This window comes from Labrus mixtus, chromosome 17 (assembly GCF_963584025.1).
Source record: "Labrus mixtus chromosome 17, fLabMix1.1, whole genome shotgun sequence".
Classification (NCBI taxonomy): Eukaryota; Metazoa; Chordata; class Actinopteri; order Labriformes; family Labridae; genus Labrus; species Labrus mixtus.
The window spans coordinates 20,931,306-20,955,501 of record NC_083628.1 but is presented as its reverse complement, the minus strand read 5'-3'; the positions used below and the strand labels follow the sequence as shown (position 1 = coordinate 20,955,501).

General features: G+C 40.4%; 1 protein-coding gene across 2 annotated transcripts in view; it reads left to right on the top strand.

The window, feature by feature from the left end:
• The window catches only part of vldlr (very low density lipoprotein receptor), a 59,289-nt gene that overhangs the window by 29,506 nt on the left and 5,587 nt on the right, over positions 1 to 24,196 (top strand). Inside the window, exons 6-17 of one of the 2 annotated variants that reach the window (XM_061061755.1) lie at positions 2,092 to 2,254; positions 2,918 to 3,040; positions 3,734 to 3,856; positions 5,474 to 5,593; positions 7,164 to 7,289; positions 9,100 to 9,271; positions 9,364 to 9,588; positions 9,685 to 9,803; positions 11,837 to 11,976; positions 14,328 to 14,469; positions 14,923 to 15,072; positions 21,906 to 21,965. In XM_061061755.1, the coding sequence (XP_060917738.1) occupies positions 2,092 to 2,254; positions 2,918 to 3,040; positions 3,734 to 3,856; positions 5,474 to 5,593; positions 7,164 to 7,289; positions 9,100 to 9,271; positions 9,364 to 9,588; positions 9,685 to 9,803; positions 11,837 to 11,976; positions 14,328 to 14,469; positions 14,923 to 15,072; positions 21,906 to 21,965 (1,663 nt within the window). The remainder of the gene's footprint in view (positions 1 to 2,091; positions 2,255 to 2,917; positions 3,041 to 3,733; positions 3,857 to 5,473; positions 5,594 to 7,163; positions 7,290 to 9,099; positions 9,272 to 9,363; positions 9,589 to 9,684; positions 9,804 to 11,836; positions 11,977 to 14,327; positions 14,470 to 14,922; positions 15,073 to 21,905; positions 21,966 to 24,196) is intronic. The other variant, XM_061061756.1, reaches the window with a different exon arrangement.

The following is a 24,196-nucleotide window of genomic DNA, read 5'->3' as shown; positions in this document are numbered from 1 at the left end:
TGCAAACGCTCACACCCACAAATATTTAAATTGCTGTGTTCAGTTGGAAGGTCATTGTTATTCCCTGTCACACACACCCATCCAGCCCTGTGTCAGTGTGAACGGTTATGGAGCTTCAGACACACACACACACACACACATATTCTCACACTCCATTAATCTGCTCCCACATGAGTCAGGCACTTTCTGAGATGATGAAAGTGTGAGAAACTCTTCCTGCTGCTCCCCCTGATCCCATTCTGTCACATTGTCTGGTCTAAATTCTAATTAAAGAGGTAATCATCTGCGATATCTGGGCCCTAAAAGCTCTCTGCCTTGTCATTTGTGCCCCGGACGTCCCCCTCATCAGCTGTCAGTCAAAAGGAGTGGGCGACTGATTTCACTATTCTGTCTATTCGCTCTTTCCTTCATGTGGCTGATGTCTGTGCAAAGCCAGGAAACCTCTTCAAACATCTGATACTGTATTTGTTGGAAACATTTTACTATTAGACACATTTTCTACAGAGGTATTTTAGATGACGTACTGACAATCTTTGTAATGGTAGTGTTTTGAATTTTGAAAGCCTGTTTATTTTTATGAGGTGTATTATCTAATAGTTTCTTTTGTAATTGGCTGCACCTGGTGAATGTAATGTTTTTTTTTTATACAGCCTCATAGCAGGTCTAAGCATTAATTTGTACTTATGTACCCATTTTATATGAATATTATGGTATTCATTTTGATTTCATTTGATATAACCTTCTTTTCAGACATGGTGTGAAATGTTTCTCTCATCACAGCGGCTCCATAGCAACATAAAAAATACAGACAAGATAGAAAGATACAAATATTCAGAGAACTAAAATGTGCTTCGATCTGGGATTCAGCTCCACATTCAAGTTGAGTATTGGTGAACAGAAGAGTGTTTTAGTTTGACTTGATTAAATCGTGGGACCCTGTATCTCCAGTTTGATGGTCATAATTCATCTTCTGTTCTCAGAGTGTGGTGAGGATCACGGGCGATGCAGTTATCCAGCCTTAGGATGTTTTTATCGTAGGATCTGTCAGCCTACGATCTTTTAGCAGATGTTTAACTTTTGAAGCAGTTTAGAATTTAAAGTAGTGGACAGACACGTGTACCATGAACTGTTACAATACTGTAGGACACAAAAGGACAAAAAACTCTTCCAGCTCCGTGTTGAAGATTAGAGACTTTAATAAATAGGAAAACGTGTTATGAGGTTAACCTCTCTGATATTATCCAAGTCTTATCTTCTCCTTCCCCTAAAAAAAGAAGGTAGCACGCCTCGGTGTGAAGGCTGAATCTGTAGGCAAATGAAAAGATTTGCGGTTTTGCAAGACTTCTGTTTGAGTTGACTCACTCAGGTTTTGTCTGTATGTAGGAAAATAGTCTCTGTAGAGAACAAAAGAGGCAGAATGCTGCAGCTGTTATGCAATCCTGAATTTCACTGGTGATCCCTTGATGATAGTTTAGCTTTTTATCGAATACTATAAACAGACATATGTCTGCAGGGGTTGCTAACAATAAGCCCTAAGTCATCACCTCTTATCTGCAGCTCAATCAAGTTATGAGTTGGGCTGTAAACAAAAACAATGCATGGCAATGAAAGGCTGGCTTGAAGTCCTCTGAGCTAACCTCTGGCAACACCTGAAGCCTTGGGAAGTTAGCATTTGCTCCCAAAGACTACATCGTCGTCAGACAATAGCAGTTTAGTTTCAGGAGAAGAATTGTTTTCAGTCAGAAGGTCATACCAGATAAAAACATGAAACTCTTCTCTTTGCTTCAGTGTTTTTATTTTACCAACTGGTCTTTAGAAGTCGTTTATTCACAGGCTCCCCGCCAGGAGAAGTTGACTAAAGAGAAAAGTGCTGATGAAAGCTAATTAACTGCAAATGGAAAACCTGTCACTGAGTGCTGGATTCAATGTGACTCATCTAGTTTATATGATCCTACTATCTGTCAAATTACGAGCAGCATCTGTTTCCCCATCTAAAGCAATAACTCTGAGTGTTATTGTTGTTCTTCTGGAAACGCATGATCACATGTTTTTTTCCTTTCTCTGAAACTTCTGGTTCTCCTGCTCCAACAGGACCAGTCAGACGAGTCACCGTCTCAATGCGGACGTCACCCAACGCCACCGGCCAAGTGTTCGTCCAGTGAGATGCAGTGTCGCTCAGGAGAGTGTATTCACAAGAAGTGGAGGTGTGACGGAGACCCTGACTGCAAGGACGGCAGTGATGAAGCCAACTGTCGTACGTACACACAAACCATCAGCGACACATTTAAAAAGGATGATTATTAGGATCCCGTTAGTCACTCTTACATTTAGGGTTATATGTACTATGAAGATAATCTAGACCAGTGCAATGTCAGTGATGTCTAATGACTTCACTTCTAGAAGATGTTTAGAAATCGATCTTTAGGAAAGCAGATTTAAATTTGAACCATTCCCAAAAAATTACCCGTTTTGTCATGTACCACACATGGTTTGTTTAAAGCAGTTTTAAAAGAACCACATTGTTGAATGTCATGGTTTCATTCATCCAAAACACTAAGCTGAAGAGCGTTAATATTTGGGGGAAAAGCACACGGTGGAGCAGTGGTCCATTATGTGCCGCACTCTCATTCCATTTGGCGTTAATTACTTGATAAACAATCTTCAATTAACCACCTGTCCGCTTATCTCTAAATGAGTTTATGCTGTAATGAGGTTACAGCGATTAGTGTCATTGTGAATTCCTGCAACACGAGGTGATGTCTCCAGTTTGGGGTTTAGCACAGTCAGTCAGACATGAACAAACTGAAGCTGGAAACAGAGAATGATACACTACAGGAGTGATTAATTCACTGGTAACATTTTAAAATGACTGTTTGAGCTCAATGTGTAACTCGAGCTGTATGTGTGTCTTTTGCAGCCGTGCGTACCTGTGGAGCCGATCAGTTCAAATGCGATGATGGAAACTGCATCCTGGGTGGCAGACAGTGTAACGGCCTCAGAGACTGCAGGGACGGCTCAGACGAACTCAACTGCAAAAACAGTATGTCCTCTCTTTGTGTGTTTGCAGCCTAACAAACAAAATTATTTTGAATTATCCTGAGGCCATGCCGGTTGAAGAAACATTAGTTTTTGTTCTGTGATGGCCTTTGGATTTGTCTGTTTCTTTTATAACATCTCTCCTCAGGCTGCTCCGAGCTTCAGAAGCTGCGCGCACACTGTCAGTGTAGATCATGTTGGCATCAATGGGTCTTTAAAACCAGTTTTGTTCTACAAATAAAAAATATGTAATATGTTTGTCAGGCTTTCTATTTAACCCTCTAATGGTGTTCTATTGCTTAGTTTAAAATGTGTGTTCATACAGATTTATAAATGTCTTCCTGCTTATCATCTTTCTTTCACTCTAAGTTTTGTTCAGTTTTTAGGGTAGAGGCGGTTAGAAGTTAAACATCCATGGCTTTGAAAACAAACTTTAAGAGAGCATTAAGTTTGAATAACTGGTTTTAATAGTTAGCATATTTTAGCAAAATTGTTATTTGCAAGAAGGCATCTCATTTCTTTTAATGAGATGAGAATATCGATACCACTTCGCTTTATGAAGTATGTTAGACAGATCCTGAGGGCTTTTAGAGTCGGCATAGGAAACTGCTAGTTAGTCTTATGACAGATTGATGGGTTAATATTAAAGAACATGGGGTGTAAAGACGATTTTAAAAACCTTCATATTCCTCCACAGTGACTCAGTGCAACGGGCCGGATAAGTTCAAGTGTCGCAGTGGGGAATGCATCGAGATGAGCAAAGTTTGCAACAAGGCACGCGACTGTCCCGACTGGAGCGACGAACCCATCAAGGAATGCAGTGAGTAAAGCGGGAAACATTTCCATGTCTAATAATGACTTCAGTATTGACGTTATTTCTTTGCGCCCAGCGGTTTCTCTGTGGCGTTTACTGAAATTTAAAAAAGACATTAGACTGTGGCTATTTTCTAAGAACATCTCTTTTAATAGTAATTGGTTATATCACTACTCTGACAACTTGCATGGAGGCAAATGAGGAGTGTGATCTAAGTCACATAGGAGCCAACTAAATAAGATTCAGGTCACTATTGGCTGCAGGTTGAAAACAGCCTTGATGATGTTACCTGGTTTAATATCAGCGTGTTTGACATCTCAGTTTGGTCATTTTTTTCAGCAAGCTAAAAAAAAAAGGATGTTTTAGTGTCATACATGAGGCAATCCCTGCCGGCAGTTGCAGGAAAGCTTGGATTTGTTCAAGACAAATAGATGATGATGATGTATTAAGTATTGCAGCATCCTTTCCTGCAGAGTGGCAGAACACACACGGATCATTTAACATGTTTGAGTTTCGTTAATCAGCATATTTGTACTTGAATCTGTGTAAATAGGGAAGTTCTTGTGGCTGTGATCACAGTATGTTTCTGCAAATGTCACTGGTTAAAAAAAAGTCTCTGGGCGTTCGTTGCTTGCCGCTCTAAATGTCAGCATCATGAAAAAGGCTTGAACTAGAAATGTTTGAACTTGAGTCCCAAGGATCCAGGTTGTGTTATTTCATGCTTCACACTGCATGAAAGCAAAGAAAAGAAAGAGGCTCTCACATGTGGATGTGTCAGAGCAGGTCACTTAGTAAGTGTTAAAGAAACAAATTGGTTTTCAGAAAGTTCACATGTAGGCAGGAAAGCGCCTGCGAGTGACCTTCCTCTCTGTGTCACAGTGATTTCTGCTGATAATATCTGGCTTTTTAATATAAATGCTGCCCCATGCAGCTTTGATGCAGTTCAGCGTGAGAGAACGAGTAGTGCGTCTAAATAATTCTCTTTCATGGATCAAAGAACTCGACCAGATGTGATTATGCTTTCCTCAAGCAGAATACTAAACCTGCCAGTTTGAGTTGTGCTACACTTCAGTCACAGACTCGTATTGACATTGAGTGTGTGTTTACAGTCAGTTTAAAAAAAGACTCCAGAACAAATATTGTTTTTCTTTACATGTGTAAATGTTGGTCAAAGTATGACCCTCATAATCCTCTTTCAATTATAGGTCCACTGACTGCCTAAAGATTTTTGGGTTGTTTATATGAAGAACAAAAAATAATTGTTAAGCTTGTTAAATATGTGCTCCAAAAAGAACTTCATGCTGCTACCTCTTAACTGTTCAACTTAGAGATTGAATCAGGCACACAAAATGAGAAAGTATAAACTTATTTAATTGTGAAATATTCCTATTGATCTGTGAGTATAACATCTTTAAGAGCATCAGCTTGATTTCCTTACCCTCTTTTCTTGTTCTTTTTTTTTTACCTTCTGTCTAAACTGTCATTGTACATCTCAAACCACAGATCTCAGATGCTGTACAGATTTAAACTGACTATAAGTGTGATAGAATTACTCTTATTCACATTACTGTCCTCTTGGCTATCATGTGTACATTTTGGCTTTGTTTCCTCCATGTGCCTCAGATCTGAACGAGTGTCTCCTGAACAATGGCGGCTGCTCGCACATCTGCAAAGACATGGTGATCGGCTTCGAGTGTGACTGCACACCTGGACTACAGCTCATCGACCACAAGACCTGCGGAGGTGGGTGATTTTGACCTTAGAGCCATATTTAATGACAAAAAAACAATTTTTAAATTGAATTTAAATCACTGCATCATTTTTCAGTTTAGCATTATTGGTTAAAGCTGCTGTAAGGAACTTTCCTCTGAATGCTGTAAATAGTCCTTTCAGGATTAGCAGAGGTAACAAGGATTTAAAATTACAAAATAGAAAAAGTCTGTTTTGTTTCTTATAATCTCATTTTCCTCTGTAGGTGATAAAGAGGCATTGGTGGTTAATAACAGTTTGTTTCATGAATGGTTCAAACTTGTTGCAGGGGCTTTAAAGGTATGGCTCGGGCTCTCTCACTCCATGTCCTATTGTTTACGATGAGAAGGCAGACTCAGAGGGCAGAACAAACACCTAGCTGTGGGAGTGTCACCCACCTGGGGGAGGAGTTACTGCCCTTTGTGATGTCACAAAAAGACGGAGAGGATGGACGTTCTGTCATAATTTGGGAGTTTGAATACATATTAGGGACACATATTAGTGTTAGTGGTAAATTGTCCATCAATCCATTATCTATACCACTTTTTCCCGTTCTGGAGCCGATCCCAGCTGCCATTGGGCGAGAGGCGAGGTTACACCCTGGACTGTTTGCCAGTCAGTGTATTTTGCATAATATATGACTTTCAAGGAAGAAACTATTTTAAGTGCCCAGGTAATCTTTTCACTGACATTACTAATAAATGTAACTACAACCAAAGCTTCATTAAAGGACTTGAAAATTATGAACCTGTCTAAAAATACACTAAAGACAACACTGTAATGACAGATCAAGATCCAAAAATGTGCAGCACCGACAGAACAGATAACTGGCAGCAGCAAGACGCTCCACAAATTACAGAGTTGGAAAGAGCAGCACTACCTGCCATTTCTCCTGCTTTTCAGTTCAGCTCAGACCTTGTTCGCTGACATGCCTTTTGTTTCTTGGCAACAATAAACCTCCGTTGTTTGGAAAGTGTCTGCTTCAAACACTTGAAATTAAATTCCTGAAGAATGGCCTTGTCAGGTAGTTTTTCTGTGTGTTTGGAAAGAAAACAACAACACTTTAAGGCTTTAGATGTGTTGCTATTTTAGTCTCTTAGAAATCCCCAATCCAGCAGGCTGGGTCAGTCATACTGTACACTGGTGTTATAAGTGGGATATAATTCCCTTATGAGTGGAACATGTTCTTATTGTGCACTGCTGGTCTCTGAGGGGATCAGTGTGTAGCGTGATCGGCTGTTGGCTGATCTGACACAGTTTTGATACGGAGCCAATCTTGGCCTCAAACACCGCTGTTGATATTGAGAAATGTGTGTAATCCCATCTGGAATGAACCCCAGTGGCGCTAAATCTGCTCCCGAGTGTAAAGTACAAATGCCTGAAAACATTTTTATATTTACATTGAATTCTGAGGAGAGCAGCTCGTTGCATTACAGTGTTCTGACAAAACACCTACGGCATCTTTAGAGAAGCGACTTGAAGCACTCAGTAGTTTGATTAATCAAACATGTCAGTTACCAGCTGTATCCTCTATCTCCTCCTTGTTCCCTCTCTCTTTCTGCAGACATTAATGAGTGTGTGAACCCCGGCATCTGCAGCCAGATCTGCATCAACCTGAAGGGAGGATACAAGTGTGAGTGCCACAACGGCTACCAGATGGATCCGACCACCGGAGTCTGCAAGGCTGTTGGTGAGTCAACAGCAGCTCTCAACCTTAGAGAGGAAGTGTAGTCAACTATGACCATGAATATGTACTGATCTTATCTTTATGTCTCAGGCTCTTCACTTGTAGTTATATATCAATAAAGTATGTCTTTCAAATTCCTTAGATGATAACACTTTAGTTATTGTGATGAAATAAGATGTACTATTTCCTCCTACTGCTGCTGCACTCAGGCAGTTTCACAAAGGTTGTAGAACGTGGTGTTTTTAACACTTACATATCTCACATTCATCAAAGTAAGGTAGATGATGCAACAGTTTCCGTTTTGACCTTCAGTTTAGATTTTGATTAAGACTGCTTATTTATTAGAAGGGTGAAGTTACTGACCCGGCAACTCAATCTGCTTTGCAGGTATGAAAAAAAATTCAAAATTAACGAAATCGTCCTTGAAAACTATGAGCAGCCTTAGGATACTTTTTGATGTGAATTAGTTTACTGTTTGACAACTTGTACTGCAAGGACGATCAAGCTCCCAAAGTTAGTCTCTGAGTCTTGAATCACACATGTGGTCAGAAAGTAGGTAAAGTTTAAGTTGGATCATATTATCAGATCAGACCCTGAAATCAATACAGGTTTTCTCAATCTGCTAAAGTTTAGACTGGAGGAAATCTGTGCTTGGATGTTGACACTAGGCCCAATTGTCCAGTGCCATGCTTAAACACGATTACAATAAATTGAAGAATAAGCTACTTTTTGATCCAGTAGATGTCGCCAATGAGCTCCAGCATAAAACCAAAACAAACTACTGTGTGGCGACACCTCCTCTATTTTTGAGACTCCGCTCTCCTCCAGCGACACACCTCCAACCCCCCCCTCCCCTCGTGTTCACACAAAGGAGTTATCAATTAGAACGCACCATAATTAAACGCAATTAGTGGACAAAGTTGTCCTTGGCTCGAGCTGCAATCACCTGTGTTCTGCATTTTTGTGTTAGCAGGCTAATGTTAGCACACTTCAGATTGCATGTAAATTGACACAGAATGACCGTGATCTAAAGACACTTATGTGACATCCAAATAAGCACGGAATATGTTATTCTTCTTTCTCTAGTCCTTAAAACAGCTTTAATACGTCCATGTAAACACGGCTGCAACAACAGCACAGCCAGCAGGACTTAAGCTTCTCACTCATACAGTATTACACAGTCATGACTCAGAGAGACATTTACATAAGATATACTTCATGTCTGCTGTATTCATGTGTAAAATGTTGCACATGCTTGCTCTCGTATCAAAGGATAATTTATTTGAGGTTGCAACAGCCATCCAAGAAACAGAGTGAATCATCAGAAAGTCTAAGTTATCAACACTGGATGAAATGGGTTCTATGATTAATTAAAAAGAAGCAAAGTTTCTGCTGAAATGAAAAAACAATCTGACATTTCAGGCTGACAAAAAAACCAAACAAGTGTTCTGGAACGAGAGCTCAGGAAAAGTGAGAGTGACGTTTTTGTTGTTTCTGCTGCAGATGAAAATGTCATCCCTTTGTGTGGTGGTCACATGTGTGATTGTTTCTGCAGTGAAAAGACTTTATTGTGTTGCTTGTTGACAAAGACCATCACTGTTGTTTAGACTGCTAGTGTTTTGTTTTTCCAATGATTTGTCTTCATATCCTTTAAATCCTAATCTACATCATCATTTCTCTTCATGTCATGACGTAAAAGTCGCTGTAATCTTAAAAAAGGTCACTTATTGGAACATTTAATCCTTGTAAAGGGCATGTACCAAAGGTTTTTTATACTGTTCACATAAGAACGAGGCGTCTGTCCTGTCCTCAGGTAAGGAGCCCTGTCTGATCTTCACTAACCGCCGTGACATCCGTCGTCTGGGTCTGGAGAGGAAGGAGTACACTCAGATTGTGGAGCAGCAGAGGAACACCGTGGCGCTGGATGCAGACTTTGACCAGCAGATGATTTTCTGGGCCGACCTGGGACAGAAAGCCATTTATAGGTTTGTCACAAACACACAGCTCGAGTTCATCGTATGTTATTTGAGTCTTCACATTTGAGTTTCCTTGAGTCATCTCCTTTGTTTTTTTGCAGCACTGTTCTGGACAAACGAGGAGACGTGGGCACCCACAACAAAGTGATCGACAACGTCCAGACCCCCGTGGGAGTGGCTGTGGACTGGATCTATAAGAACTTGTACTGGTCCGATCTCAGCACCAAAACGATTTCTGTTGCCAACTTCAATGGAACCAAGCAGAAAGTTCTGTTCAACAGAGGCCTCAAAGAGCCGGCGTCCATCGCTGTGGATCCACTGTCTGGGTAGGTGGAGAGGTTGTGGCTTAATCTCAGGAGAAAACGTTTATCTCCAATTCACAATGCACTTTTAAAAATCTGTTCTGTGTGTCTGTCCTGTAGCTTTCTGTACTGGTCTGACTGGGGAGAACCGGCAAAGATTGAGAAATCTGGCATGAACGGAGTGGACAGACAGGTTCTGGTGGCTTCAGACATTCAGTGGCCAAATGGAATCACCCTGGGTAGGAACACACACACACACCTGTTTGTTCACATCATCACTGTACATTTTTATTTCTCTGCTGATTCATCAAATTCGATCTATCACTATTAGGAGTCACGAGTGGGCTTCTAATATTTTCTGTTAAGGTTTTTAAAAATCTTTGATTGTCGGCCAGGCCTCAAACATTTCAGCCACCAACACACATAGCATCAGGTTTGATTGTCCTTCCCTTCGCCTCCCCCTCCCTCTTCAGAGGACGTGACTATTATTTCCCAAAAATCATAAATGAGTTCCAGCGCCCACTTGTTAGGAAACTTACCAGAATATAAATGTGCTCAGAATCACTGCAGTAAATTGGCCGGCTCCATTTGTACTGCGTGTTTCATTCTCTGTGGGTGGTCAGGAAAAATCGAGGTAATCACTGAAGCATATTTTAGAAAGCAGGTCCAATAAAAATAAAAAAAAGAGAGGTACTCAGCAGTACTTTGCAATTCTCAAAGCTGCCAAGTGCCTGAGGCAGAGTTGCACAATATTCAAATCCATGTTTTCTGTAATGTATGCACCACTGAAGGGTAAATGTATTGCTTTGTTAGATAAATAAAACATTGGGAACTAAACTGGCAGCACTGCTAACATGAAAGCTCTCTGAAAACACAACCATTGAGTTACTGGATTGATAGTAAATGATCTAAAAAAGGACTGTCTTTATCAATCTTTATTTGTATAGCACCAATTCATAACAAGTGTTATCTAGAGACACATTACAGCAGGTAAAAGACCTTACTCATTGTTATGTTACAAAGACCAAATGTTAATCCGTCATGAGCACTTTAGCTAAGTTTAAGTGGCAAGTAAAAACGTCCTTTTAAGAGGCAGACATCTTGGTCAAATTCAGACTCATGATAAAAGGGGGAGATGGGATAAGATGCAGGAAGAAGGATGGGGACATACCACTTCCTCTGGTTTTATTGTTTGTTTTTATTGAGGCATTTTCCTCTTTTGCGAATAACTTATCTGAATACTAAACATTTCAGACGCTCTGCCGTTTAAAACTTTAAAGACTTTAAGTAGTTTAAAGGTTGAAGCAATATGTCTGCATTTTATTTTCTCTATCAAATTAAATACCTTCAGTTTGGGCTGGAGGGCCTGAAAATAAAATCTGATCTGTTCACACAAAACTAGATTTACCATTTTGGTCGATTATTCTCCCCCCCCCCAAAAAAAACAAAATATAAATGACAGACAGGACTAACTCCTAAGGTTAATAAAGTAACCTGTGTTTCCCTTTAGAGGTTGGAGTGAAAGCTGTAAACTTGTATTTTAAAGTGCACTATACCGTTTCAGGGTGCAGCAAAAGTACAGGTGAGGCAGAGAAAGTTCAGCAAATGACCTGTGGTTGATTACCACAGACCTGCTGCTAACCAGCCACTCTCTGTAGGAAGTAAACCAGGGGGGAGGATGTGAACTACGGGAGCCCGAGGGGGGGGGGAGCGGGGGAGTAAGTTAAAGAGAATATCCAGATTTTCCATTTTTATCGATCAAATCAGTTTATCAGCCGTCCCTTCCTTCAATCCTTCAATGGTGCGGTACTGTGAACACGGCTTGATATCTAACCACACCGTTGTTTTATTCAGTCCATACTATCGAACACCCGACCGTATCAAACAATGAAATGCTTCTTTCTCCTTCTGAACTTCACTCTGCACACTGTGAAAAAGCCATCGATTCCACCTCGTTAATGAAATGTTGTATTGATTTTATTCTTTTCTCTCTCCCTCTCCTCGTATCTCTGCCCGCCATGCTCCATCTTCCTTCTCTTCTATTTGACTTCATTCTTTCCCCCGTCTGCTCTTTTCTTCTCATATCCTGTCAACACACTTTAATTCTTCTCTTTTATCATTCTTATCTTTGATACTTATTTTTTTCCCTCTTGTCTCTTTCTGTCCTCGCTCTACTCTCCATTCTTCTGTTTATTTCTTCTATCGCCGTCTTTCATTTCTCACCTAACCCTTTTCTTCTCCCTTTTCTTCATACTCTTCATCTTCCTCACAGATCTGATCAAAGGCAGGCTGTACTGGGTCGACTCTAAGCTGCACATGCTCTGTAGCGTCGACCTGAATGGAGACAACAGGAAGAAAGTCCTCCAGTCCTCGGATTATCTGGCTCATCCATTCGCTCTCACCGTGTTCGAGGTATTACAGATTTTACATTCTCTCCTGCACATGTATTAGTTATTGTCTCACAAAAAAGACTCAAGACTTCTGATTCACCTGAATATGTTCCTGATCTTGATTTATGGATACATTTTGTTCTCACATGAAGTTCAGCTCACTCATTTTAACGATCCTTTTCACCTCTCCAAGAGAATAATAAAGATCCAAATGTATAGTTTTTATCTTAGCTTTGAGCCTCTTTACTATTTAACCAGGCAAACTCTTGGATGAACATTTGATTCTGTTATGTAGCCATTATTTTTAGATGGTTAAAGCTTTTCTCTACTGTTACTGTCCCTATGTGAGGGATTTTGAAATGTCTCTGAGTGCCATCTAATGAAACGGTAAATGGACTTGAGCTTGTATAATGCTTTTCCAGTCTTCTGATTACTCAAAGCACTTTTACACCTTAGGTCACACCTACACATTCACACACTGATGGTAGAGGCTGCTGTGTAAAGTGACCATCATTAAAGGGATACTTCACCCATTTTATATTAAGCTTTGTATCATTAGAAACCTGGTAGTATTTTTGAATGGTCGTGCATCCCGCCCTCATTTTCCTCTGAGATGGTAAATCTTTGTATTTCTTGTCTGCAAAAGGAGCCTCCGATGACGCAAAAATTGTCATTTTGCGTCATCGGCAGCTGTTGTGGTTAGCGGGGTGAAACTACAACGCTAGTTCCTCATATTTTCGACCACTGAAGCTACAGACCAATCACAGATCAGTGGGTGGGCACCAACTTCAAAATGTATTTCACATTTCTACTACATGTATGACCCAATGTCAATACAGATTCATGTTTCAACAGGTGAAGTATCCCTTTAACTAATCCCATTCATACACATTCATACACCACAGATGAAAGCTATACTGAAATGCACAGGACAACATGACTGATGCTTAATTGATAAAATCTTGCATCAAGTATATTACTACTTTAGTTATTGACTTTGAAAATACTCACTACTTCAAATATGGCAGGGTTGAAAATTATTCAGCTCCCAATGGGAACATTTATTGAAGCAGGGCAACGTTTCGATCTATCTGAGGCGTGATGATGTCCTGCACCTGTATGCATTTTTGCCAGAACGTGCACACAAGTTTTCTGTTTTCAGGGTTGAACATTGACAGTGGTTCGCCATGGAACAAATAGTAATTCTACGGCCTGTGAACTCCATCTTAATACGTTGTACTTACTGATATCTCCTGATCAAACCTTCTCTCCTCATAAATTGTTGATGTGTCTTTCACATGTGTTGTGTTATCTCTCTGAGTCAGAGACACTTGGATATTTGGCTCCTGCCTCTCTCACCTACACCCACTCACTCCTCACTAACGGGCTCTCACTCAGACAGATGATGACGCATTTATTCAAATTCAGACTGTAAGGCTACAGCTCATGTCTGAACACCTGCCTGGTTATTGTTGAAGAATCCATAAGTACACAGCTTATTCTTAGGTTTGGTGAATTAAAGCAGCAGTCAGGGTTTTAGGTTGTCCTTTGTCGAGCTCATAGAAGTGTAAAGACTTAGAGAAACAGTCCAATGTCATCACTCGAGTTCTTGTTGTCCCTTCATGGAGAAAATCAACTCTTTGGAGGGAAAAATGCAAATAAACAGTAAAAAAAAAATCATGACTTATGAGCAGGAGGCTGAGAAGACCAAACCAGAGACCTTAAGAGTGCAAAGGAAGAAGGTTTTTGATTGACAGGTGGTCCTTTCAAGACGCACTGCAGTGGCACCACGCAGATGGTCTCGGCACACAGATGGTTCAATTTGTGATGTTATTTAGATTATTGAGTCAGTTTTTTTTTCGAATAGCCATCTAGAGTGTGACAGGGAAGGCAGGAGAGAGAGAGAGGGGAGGACTTGTAACAAGTGATTCAGGTTGTGGAAGGGACTCGGGCCTTACATGAGGGACGTGTGCTTTTTGTTTGAGGAGATGTGAACATGTCTAAAAATAAGAATTTCTTCATTTCAAAGTGTTTTTCTGAAGATTAAAAAAAACAATTCTGCTCAAACCTCTTAAATTGATTGTAGTTTCAACTTTATACAAAAAATCTGTAGGGAACAGGTTAGTTGGTATGATGCTATTTTTTAATATAAAGAATTGATGTAAAACAAATAATCGTAGTCATGTGGGGAAGTTGTAACGAACCATAAAACTTTTATTTATATAAAAAAATAGTTTCTTGTCATTTCTTAAAGACTTTTTGTTTAAGCATAGTGAACTTCTGTTATAGTGGTTCTGATGTAATGACTTATTACCTTGTCTAAAAGAGGGTCACATAAATATTCACACAAAAACATTTCCGGCCTCTCTGCAGGATCGAGTCTTCTGGACAGACGGCGAAAACGAAGCCATCTACGGCGCAAACAAATTCACCGGCTCTGACGTGGTGACGCTGGCCAGCAACCTGAACGACCCCCAGGACATCATCGTGTACCACGAGCTGATCCAGCTGTCAGGTAAGAACCTGCTGGGAGGGAGGGGGAGGAAACCGGTCCAGACTGTGTGCATACACGGTAACATAACGGCACAACAACTTAGTATCATTACGTTAAGCAAACTTTATTATTATTTTTTTTTTATAGAAACTGCTGCATTGAGTTAAGAAAGGGTAGTGAATGGAATACTGTAATCAATCAGTATGAAGGTACTAATGGATGTTGTATTAGCTGCAATCTGGTCTACTTTCTGATCATCCTTATAGATTCATCTTTTAGTTTTATTGGTGTTGGTCAATTCATTGCCAAAATATAGAAAGAAAACCCCAGAAAAAAACATCTTAGTGTTGTTAAAGAGTTGACTCAATCTGTTGTAATGCCTGTGTGAGAAATATTGCTTCATTGGTTTAAAAGTAAACTCATACCTTTTGTATATTTGTCAAAGCAATCAGAACTATTGACTCTTGTGTGCAGGTACCAACTGGTGTGCAGAGAAAGGTGAAAATGGAGGCTGTAGCTACATGTGTCTACCTGCTCCACAAATCAACAAACACTCCCCCAAGTACACCTGTGTGTGTCCGGAGGGTCAGGAGCTGGCTGCCGACAGCTTACGCTGCAGACCAGGTGAGTCACAGCACCACAGGGGCGGAGTTGACGTATTCATGTTTGGTGTTTAATTTATTACCATGAATATCTGAACCTGGAGCTTCAGTTTGCATCATGAGGTCGCTTCATCTTAAGTTATTTTTTACACAACGCAATACTAGAGATTTATGCACGAGTCTGTCAGACCCCAGGGTAGTGCTCAAAAAATTATACTGGAATTTCTCTGCAATCGTTATTTGGCAATTTTAGTCATGGCTTGCAAACTGATTAGTTGAAACAGGCCCAAGGCTTATAAGATGTCCCACATTCTCATTTGTCTACAAAACTTTAAATTCTGCACAAGTACAACAGATTTAATTCTTATTAATACTTAAATACCATCTTTTGACATTAACCAACACGAGTGTGTAGATCCTTTATTTGCCCATCATTACTCCTCCCGAATATTTTCTTAAACATTGAAGAGAGGAAGGTGGGGAGAGTTACCTTTTTTAAAGTTACTTTAGTTTAATTCATCATCAGACAAAAAAATGCTGTATTATTTTCTTTCACGAAAACAAGTACATGTAATTCACATGTCTGCCATAAGAGGCAACATTTCCAAAGAAAACTATTTGGATCAGACTTAGAAAAGGATTAAGAGAATGAATTATTTTCACTCAGTTTTTCTCCTCTGTCTCATCTGTCTATTTGTTAAATGGAATATGAATTATCCATAGAGAATTATGATTTATAAGTTTATACAAGTGGTAATATTTTGAATGTTTTTAAATAGAAACCGCGGGGGGAAACCCTGTACCACTAACCCAGTAGGAAGATTTTAATTTGCCTCTTGATGCCTTCAGGCCAGTGTGGATTGCATCATGGGAAAACGTCAGTAATTGTATGGCTCAGACCAAAAGCATTGCTTTAAACCATCAAATGAATGATAAACCTTTAGATTCTGGTTGTTCTAGTGTGCATTTCAATGACTGTACATACAAAGGCGATGCTGTGCTCTCTGCTTCATCCTTTCTGACCATGCTGCTTGTCTCAAATGTGCCTCACTGTAAAGACTTGATTACAAAGAAAAGGCAAAAGGGAGCTTGGCTTTCACCGTGGAAAACACAGAATCAACTGTGAGAAACAGAATTAATTCTTTAGCTTCAACTGGCTTTGTTGCTAGTTTCGTCCTTCCCTCGATTTTTCTTCTTCTTCTCAGCTACTAGAGCAAGTTTCTTTGGTGTGATCGTGTTCTCAGTGTGACTGCTGTCTCCTATCTGTATCCATGCCAGCCACAAACCCAGCTGTCTGTTTCTGTTAGTACTCTGACAGCTGAACAGTAGCTGACTCAGTCGGTGTTGTGATCCAATTTTTTCAGTGTCTCTTTGGCATGTATCAACACCGTCCTCCTTCACATCTCTGCTGCAGCCGTCTACTCCCTCTTCTGTTTGAAAATGCCTTTGTTGTCTCATCCTGACAGCTGAACTGTGTGGGCTCCCGGGGTTGGACTTTGTTAAGCGCTGTTCATTTTATGCTGTTTTAGTCCAGTCCTGGTCCGAGCTGTTCTCAGTTCTCTGGGCTCCTGAGTTAGTAGATATGTCTGTGTTGGAGCCATGACAGCTGTGGAACGCACTTATGTGAATATTTAACATCTCATGTTCAGCACTTTTGAAAATCCCATGCTGCTTTGACATACTTCTCTCTTCTGGGAAAGCTTTCTGCATGATTTTGGAACCTGGCTGCAGGAGCTTGTCTTGCTCATAGTTTGAATTCCAGTTAATCTCAGAAGTGGTGGATGGGGTTGAGGTCAGGGTCATTCAAGTTCTTCAACATGAAAATGTGAGAACTTGCGGATTCACAGATGAAGCTTTGTGTGCAGGTGCATTGCTCTGTTGAACAACTCAAACATTTTTTCCCCAGTCTCCTGCCTAAAATGGAACTGCATTGTTTATACATGTGTTTTTGTTGTTTTGCTTCAAGCCATAAATAAAAGAAAAACCGAGCAACATTTGTAGGTCGACGAAGTTTAAATAAATATGTACGTTGCAAATGGGTTAAACTATAGCCCCCAAAAAAGTGTAGTCAACAAAGTCCCTACATCAACGTCTCTAAATGTTCAGTGACCAGACATGATTTGTAAATAACGCTTCAGGCTTAACGCACATCTGTGAAACGAGCTACACAAGACTCTAGAGCAGAGCGTACAAGACTAAATCGGAGCATATGAGACTCGAGTAAAAGATTTGTTACTTGGCTGTCAGTGCATATTTTCTCACTGTATGTACTGTAGTTTATAAAAGGAAGAAAAATGAACACCTAGGTAAAAGGAGAGGGGAAAAAGTACTTTATTGATTTAGTAGGATGAAGTTGGGTCCTTTCTTTTGCATTGAAAAAGTATCTGGGAAACTTGGTCCCCCCTCTCTCTGATCCACTCTGCTCCAGTTGTTTATCATCTCGAGTTGCCCGGCTCCTCTCCGCGCTCCCATACATTAGTCTTTTCATGCTGCAGCAGCATCGGACAGGAGCCTGACAGCTGAATTCAGTTCACATACTCTGCTAATTGGTCTCAAACTGTAGACCGAGACACTGGTGTACACAAAGTACTGGAACATCTCCCTGACAACTCTCTGCACCAGTGTCCTCCTGAATGAAAGTCTACCTCGTTAGCCTGCACAGTATTCTCTAAGACGATTTGTCTGTACTCTCCTCGCTTTCCAAATAACTGAAAGCCTGTTCCCAAAGTTTTTGACAGTTTTTGCTGAGTTCCCTCCTTTATGATATCTTTGTTTCAGTACTATTCCATTAATGTCTTCTTGGTCTGCTTCATGTTTTAATTCAGGGTGTCCGTGCATCCTTAAAAAGTCTTAAAGTCTAAAATTAAGGCCTTAAAATGTCTTAAATTCATTAAAAATGTTATATGCTGGTCTTAAATACATTACTCAAAGGTCTTAAATTTGTCGGGGCAGGACTATTTAATGATATATATATTATTTTTATTTTTCTCACGGGACTTTTCAAGAAGGAGATGTAGAGAGGCTACTTTCTTACTCGCTGCTGATATAAATGATTATCTGCATGCTTGCTAGTTAGTCTGCGACTATGGGTAAGTGCAAATTTATTGAGTTGGCTGGACGATGTCCGTTTTCGAATTTGGCTCACGTCTGTTGCCAACCCAGACGAGGCCAGATGCATTCTGTGCAAAAGGACCTTCAAGCTCAGCACCATGGGGGTTAAGGCTGTCGAGATCCACGTGCAGTGCGAAAAAGCACAAAACCGCTGCCAGGAGCCAACAGACCCCAGCCATATCACAGTTTTGCGTCTCTGCCCCGGGCCCAGCGCCACAGACAACGGTCCCCGCTGCTACTAGCACTGACCTGAGAGCAGCATTTGGTGCGACACCAACACTGAAATTGGAGGTTTTGTGGATTTTAAACACAGTGGTCAAGCACCAGTCTTACAACTCCAATGAGGGGATAGGAGATCTCTTCCGTTTGATGTTCCCTGACTCACAAATCGCGAGCACGTTTACTTCTGGAAAGGACAAGACGTCCTATATAGCTCGTTTTAGACTAGCGCCTTTCATCAGAAGCGAGCTAATCTGCAGCGTCAACAAGTCTTTTTTTGTTTTAATGTTCGACGAGACTTTGAACCACGCCACTAAAAATAAGCAACTCGACGTGCACGTACGATATTGGGTCGGAGATCAAGTGCATTCACGTTACTTGGGCTCGCAATTCATGGGAGTCTCATTGAGTGACACACATGCTATGCTTGGGTTGTAATACAGCGGGATCCCCCAACAATCGCCTATATTTAGTGTTTTCGGTCTTAAATTTCATTCAAGGTGCCATTAAAAAAGTCTTAAATTTGACTTGCTGAAACCTGCAGATACCCTGTAATTAGTTGTGAGGGTCTCTTCACAGATTAATGCTATTTGCCTTAAGATTAAAAAACGACCGTAAACAGAATTTAAAAAAGGGCTACAAGATACAGAAAAAAGGAAAAGACGCAAGTCTTTTTCCGACTTCCTGGTTTGGTAAAGAGGAAAGATGGTCTGCCAGGAGATCTCTATGCAATAAACTGAAACACTAATTTAAAGAGCATATTTCTCAATTTGCTTTGACTCCCATTTAACGACCACAGCGTTGGAAATGTTTGAAGGCTGGCTCCGTCTACAGGAGATTTCAATCCTCAAAGATTGAAAAACCAAGTTGCAACATCATGCACATAAGGAGAAACTTCAGATGTTCAAACATGAACATTAAAAGATGTAATAGTCAGGGCATCCTTCTCTACAGTACATTATTCAGATCATAGTGTGTGTGTGCCACAGGGAGCACGTACTACTCATGAGCTCATGTGGACTTGGATGTAAACAAAATGAATATGGTGCAACAACTTGCTGCAGGGATTCTTTGCAGCGAGGAATGAGACAGAGCTAAATGAGTCTGGATGAGAAAGAGGAGATTTGTTTAGCTCAGTCAGCTCTGTTCTTCAGCAAAAACTGCAGGTGAGATTTTTAGCCTTCAGTTTTAATATCGGTCAGCATGCTAGCTCATGTTAGCTTCAGGGCTAGGATGTTCAGCAATGCTTGACTTTAACTACAGCTCTATCTTGATGGATGTTTGTCTTGGCTCAGAAAATAACATTATTATCCACATCTTAAATTCTACATTTAAAACATGTTTGAAAAATGACACCTATGTCCCAAAGCGTGTGGGGGGGAAAGGCGTACTTAATGTAATTCTGCCTTTTGCATTTTCTCTTTAGTTTGTCTGTGATGGTAGCCAGTGTTGTGTTTTATTTGAAGTAATATTGCATATATTTGTTAATAAAGGTAACTCATACTTTCACTACTTTCTGCGAGCTTTTGTCCCCTAGCAATAGTTTAAAGACTACTTTCTGAATGCCCTACCATTAACAGATAATCTAGGACAAACATGGGTACCAACCATGACTAGAACTTCTGTCGTGCTTTTTGCAATGTTGGGAGGGAGAAATCAGCCCATAACTCCTGAAGCTGAGTGTTTTCATGTGAAATAAGGAGCTCTGGGGAGGCAAATTCTTTCTGGAAACTCCATAGATATGGGTGACATAAAGGAGCATGGTATCAGAGGATCACACTGTACAATGAGATGAACTCTGCTCCAGTAAGAACCTGCGAGCTGGTTGTACAGCCTGCCCTGTTGACAGAACTGTAACTGGCTTCATGTTGTGAATGTCCCTGCAGCCTGATTCTCCCCCTCCTGGACTGTTTGGGAATCTGTTGCAGCCTCCAGGCTCCTTCCAGCTGCAGTGAAGACTGAATAAACCAACCCGTGTGTGTCTATGCATTTTTAGGCAGCTTGTTAGTGTCTTTATTCCTGCAGAGTGTACGTGAGTGCATGCATGCAGATCCAGATTTTGTGTAGGTGCTTCTGTGAGTTTTCTTGCATTTGTGTGCTCGTACGCCTGTGTTCACACGCCTGTCTGTTTGTGATTCTATGTGAAAGTGTGAATAGTCTGGGAGGGGTTAAAGAGGGATGCCTGTCACTCTCTGAATGAACCTCCACTTCCCTCAGAGTTGGGCTGCAGCCAGCGTCTGTGTTGCTCCTTACTAAACCTTCAGATGAAATGTTAAACCCCTTTAACAGCCGTTGCAGCTGTAACGAATAGGAACTGTAGAGCATTGTGTGCTTTCAGCTTCCACAGACTATAAGCTTGTTAGTGAGAGAAAGTAATAAGCACTGCTCTAACTTCAGGGCTGAACCCAAAGTGGGACTCATAACAGCCTGTAAAGGTGACTGGGGAGTGTTTTCCTTCAGGCTCAATGATCACAGGTTGAAATAAAGGGAGGTGTTCTTGTGTTCTTACTCAGTTGGGACCTCACTTGTTTCCACAGTTTATTTTTAAAGCAGGTCAGACAAATGATGACCGATATCATAAAAAAACTGTTTTTCAGTCTCAAGTCCTACCTCATTTCTGAACTAAATAAGCTAATCATGAACAAATCCTTTCCAATCCACCATTATATTTGTTTAGTATATTTGTGTTTAGGAGTCCCAAAGGTACTCTAATGTTTTTATGGTAAACAGCTTTGTTTACATTCAGTAAGTAAAAAGAGGAATCTAACTGAAAGCTTTTGGTGTTGCCAGTTCACTGTTGAAAGTCTTAAAAATATCCTCAGAGGATTTTTCTCTAGTGGCTTATTCTGTCTCAAATCTCTGCACTTTTTTGTGTCTTAACTTTCAGACAATCAATCAATACAGCATTGATGGAAACTTAACGGTTAGAGAGGGCTTTCAGACTTCTTCAGTCTAAGTGGGATTGTGCTTCATGTTGTTTTCTCTGTCGGTAAAGATGATATGCATTATTATACAACTCCCACACTGCAGCCCTATCTGCCCTGTGATTTTACAGTAAACACTGCAACACTCTGCTGCCTCAGCTTATTGATCTGACTGTGCTGCTCTGTCTATACTGGTTGTACTGGAGCTGATGGGGACCTGATCAATGCTCCTTACTGCACAGTGTACCACTTCTTTAAACCAGTTTACAAGCTTCTGAATGTCTCCTCTTTTCTAGCTCCTGTGTGCATCTAATGTTAATAGTGGTATCAAAGCAAAAAAAAGCATTACATTTGTCTATTTGTAGAGATGTAACACTGCTTCTGCTTCTGCACAGTGTAGCTGGTGTCATGAATGTTTTGTGTTGCATCTTCTCTCTCCTGATGAAGAGAACTGGATTCCTGCTTTCATGTATTGAGTGTTTTACTAGTTTAGCCTCCAGAGATCTGATCTATTTTCACAGGCCTACTTGCATGTATGCAGTTTAAAAATAGGGCAGCTTTTATGTTAACAAAGCATGACTCTTGGCTCTTTTTGTGACAGATTCCACTACCAAAGGTCCTTCAAAGGATTCTGGGATTACTATAAAACAGCCATCCACAGGTAAAACCCCTCAGCTGTCGCCTGCTCCTCCTGCTGCTCTGAGATGGTGGCTTGTCTTAACGCATGCTGGGTTTTGTTGATGATACTGTTGTGACTGCTCTCCTCCCTTTCCAAAGGTTTCAGAAGCAGGTTTTAAGCCTTACACTGAGTAATATCTCACTTTTTCTTGCATTTGCTGTTTCTTTTGCATGTTCTCTCTTCTTCTGCTGCTAAATTGAAATGTTAAAATCACCTCTTGTGTCTCCTGCGCTCTGTGGACATATCGATGACCCTTGGTTGGCTCTTTTCCCTGACTCACTGCCTCTGTGAGGATGGCTTCTCCCTGTGCTTTGGTGTTTGTTTGAGTTATGACGCACATACAGATGAGCTTCAGGGCTCGATGCATTAGAGAGATAACTGATTTAAGTCTGTCTATGCTTCATCTGTAACTCGTGGTCAAGTTGCCTGAGGTATGCACGAGCTAATTTGACTCCAGCTTTTCTTCTCCTCTGTTGCTCAGTTCTGCTGTTTTTTTTTTTTTTTAGGACCAGAAGTTGGGAACCATGACACATTAAAACATTAGTTAGAGATACTTGATGGGGGATTTAGTTTATTTTACTGAGTTATCCAGTAAAGTGAAGTTGCTAATCTTAGTTGTGCACTAAACATTTGACACACACAAATAATTCTTATTTTGGGACATTAGTTGTATCACAGTCTAAAGTTGGCAGAGCATTGTTTGTTTTCATTAGTCTACAATCCGTGTTAAGGAATTATACATTTCTTGCATTATGTTGGGATAATTTCTCAAAGAATGGAGACGCAGGCTGGACGTTATTGATTTGGTAACTGTTTGTTTTTATCTCTCAGTCAGAGGTCAATTCAAATATTTACTGTGAATTCTAAAATGTTTTGTTTCTCCAGATGTAAAGGCTTTTTAGTTCATTTTAACCCTCGTTCCCATCAGGAGGGCATGGTTTTCTCAATATAATGTGCTGTGCACTGTCCATGTATGAAGGAAAGAAATGGTAAGTGACATCAGACACAGCTATTGCCTCGATGGGAAAAAAAACATCGTGGTTGATCATCCAGAGTGTGTTAGATAATGTATTGCAAAAACTCAGATCAAGTTTTTTTTTGTTTATTTTGTCTTTTAATGGATGGGACAGCTGAAGAGAGACAGGAAATGTTGAGAGAAGAGAGTAGGACTCTAGCCTCTGTAGATGGGGCGCACACTCTAACCTCTGAGCTAAACCAGCGCCCTGAGTGATTACGTTTGAAATATTATAATCACCATACATTTGCTTCTTTGTGTTTCAATGTGTTTGTCTGGAACCCACTGTTTAATTTAGTCATTTTTATGTTCTACATGTTTTCTCACTGGATATAATAATAATTCATGGCTAATATATTCTCAGATGAAGTTAGCACATTAATCTTTGTGCTGTGATCTGCGTACAGCTCTGGTGAATTCTCAGCTAGGAGAATACACCTTTCTCTCAGAGCTTTTCTCACCTGTTGAGTCTTCTGAGACAAAATGCTTTGGGGGGAAAAGCAACCTGAGGGAACTGCAGAGTCTCTGTTGGATATTTGAATCTGTTTTTGGTCAGAAGAGACTTCAGCTGTTCACATGTTTTAAAATGTGAATACGGAGCTTAAAACCGAGACCCTAACGAGCAACAACAGGACCGACCGCAGAGGATTTTTTCTAACAAGTGCCTGTTTGTTTGTAATTACAACACTTCCTCTCATGAGGTTCATTCTGATAGTTTGAGCCCACAGTGTGCTCTTTGGAGGCATGAGCTGGATGGAGAGGAGTTTATTGGTGCTGCCATCTTTTCAAACATAAAGTGAGCCTGTGATGAAGATTATCTGCATCGTTATCTCTGCATGAGCCGATGTTAGTCTGCAGACATTGTCCAAGAGCACCACCTAGTGACTAAACAAGGAAGTGTCAAAACAAAACCATTTCAACTCAGTCCATGTTTAACCCATAGTTGTTGCTTAATGAAAGGGAAAGAGCAAATTATCTGTGTGCGCAGGTTGTTTAAAAAGGTCTGCAGATAATGTTTTCTTTTTCACATAACTCAAAATATAGCCCTTAATTTGAGCAGTTTTTCTATAAACTGTCTAGAAATGTCCTTCAACACTCTCCTACCATACCACCTTTATCTCGAAAAAGACGTAATCATGAAAAGTAATGAATGATCTCACTAAGACACATGAAGCCTGATATATTTTAGATTTAGTTT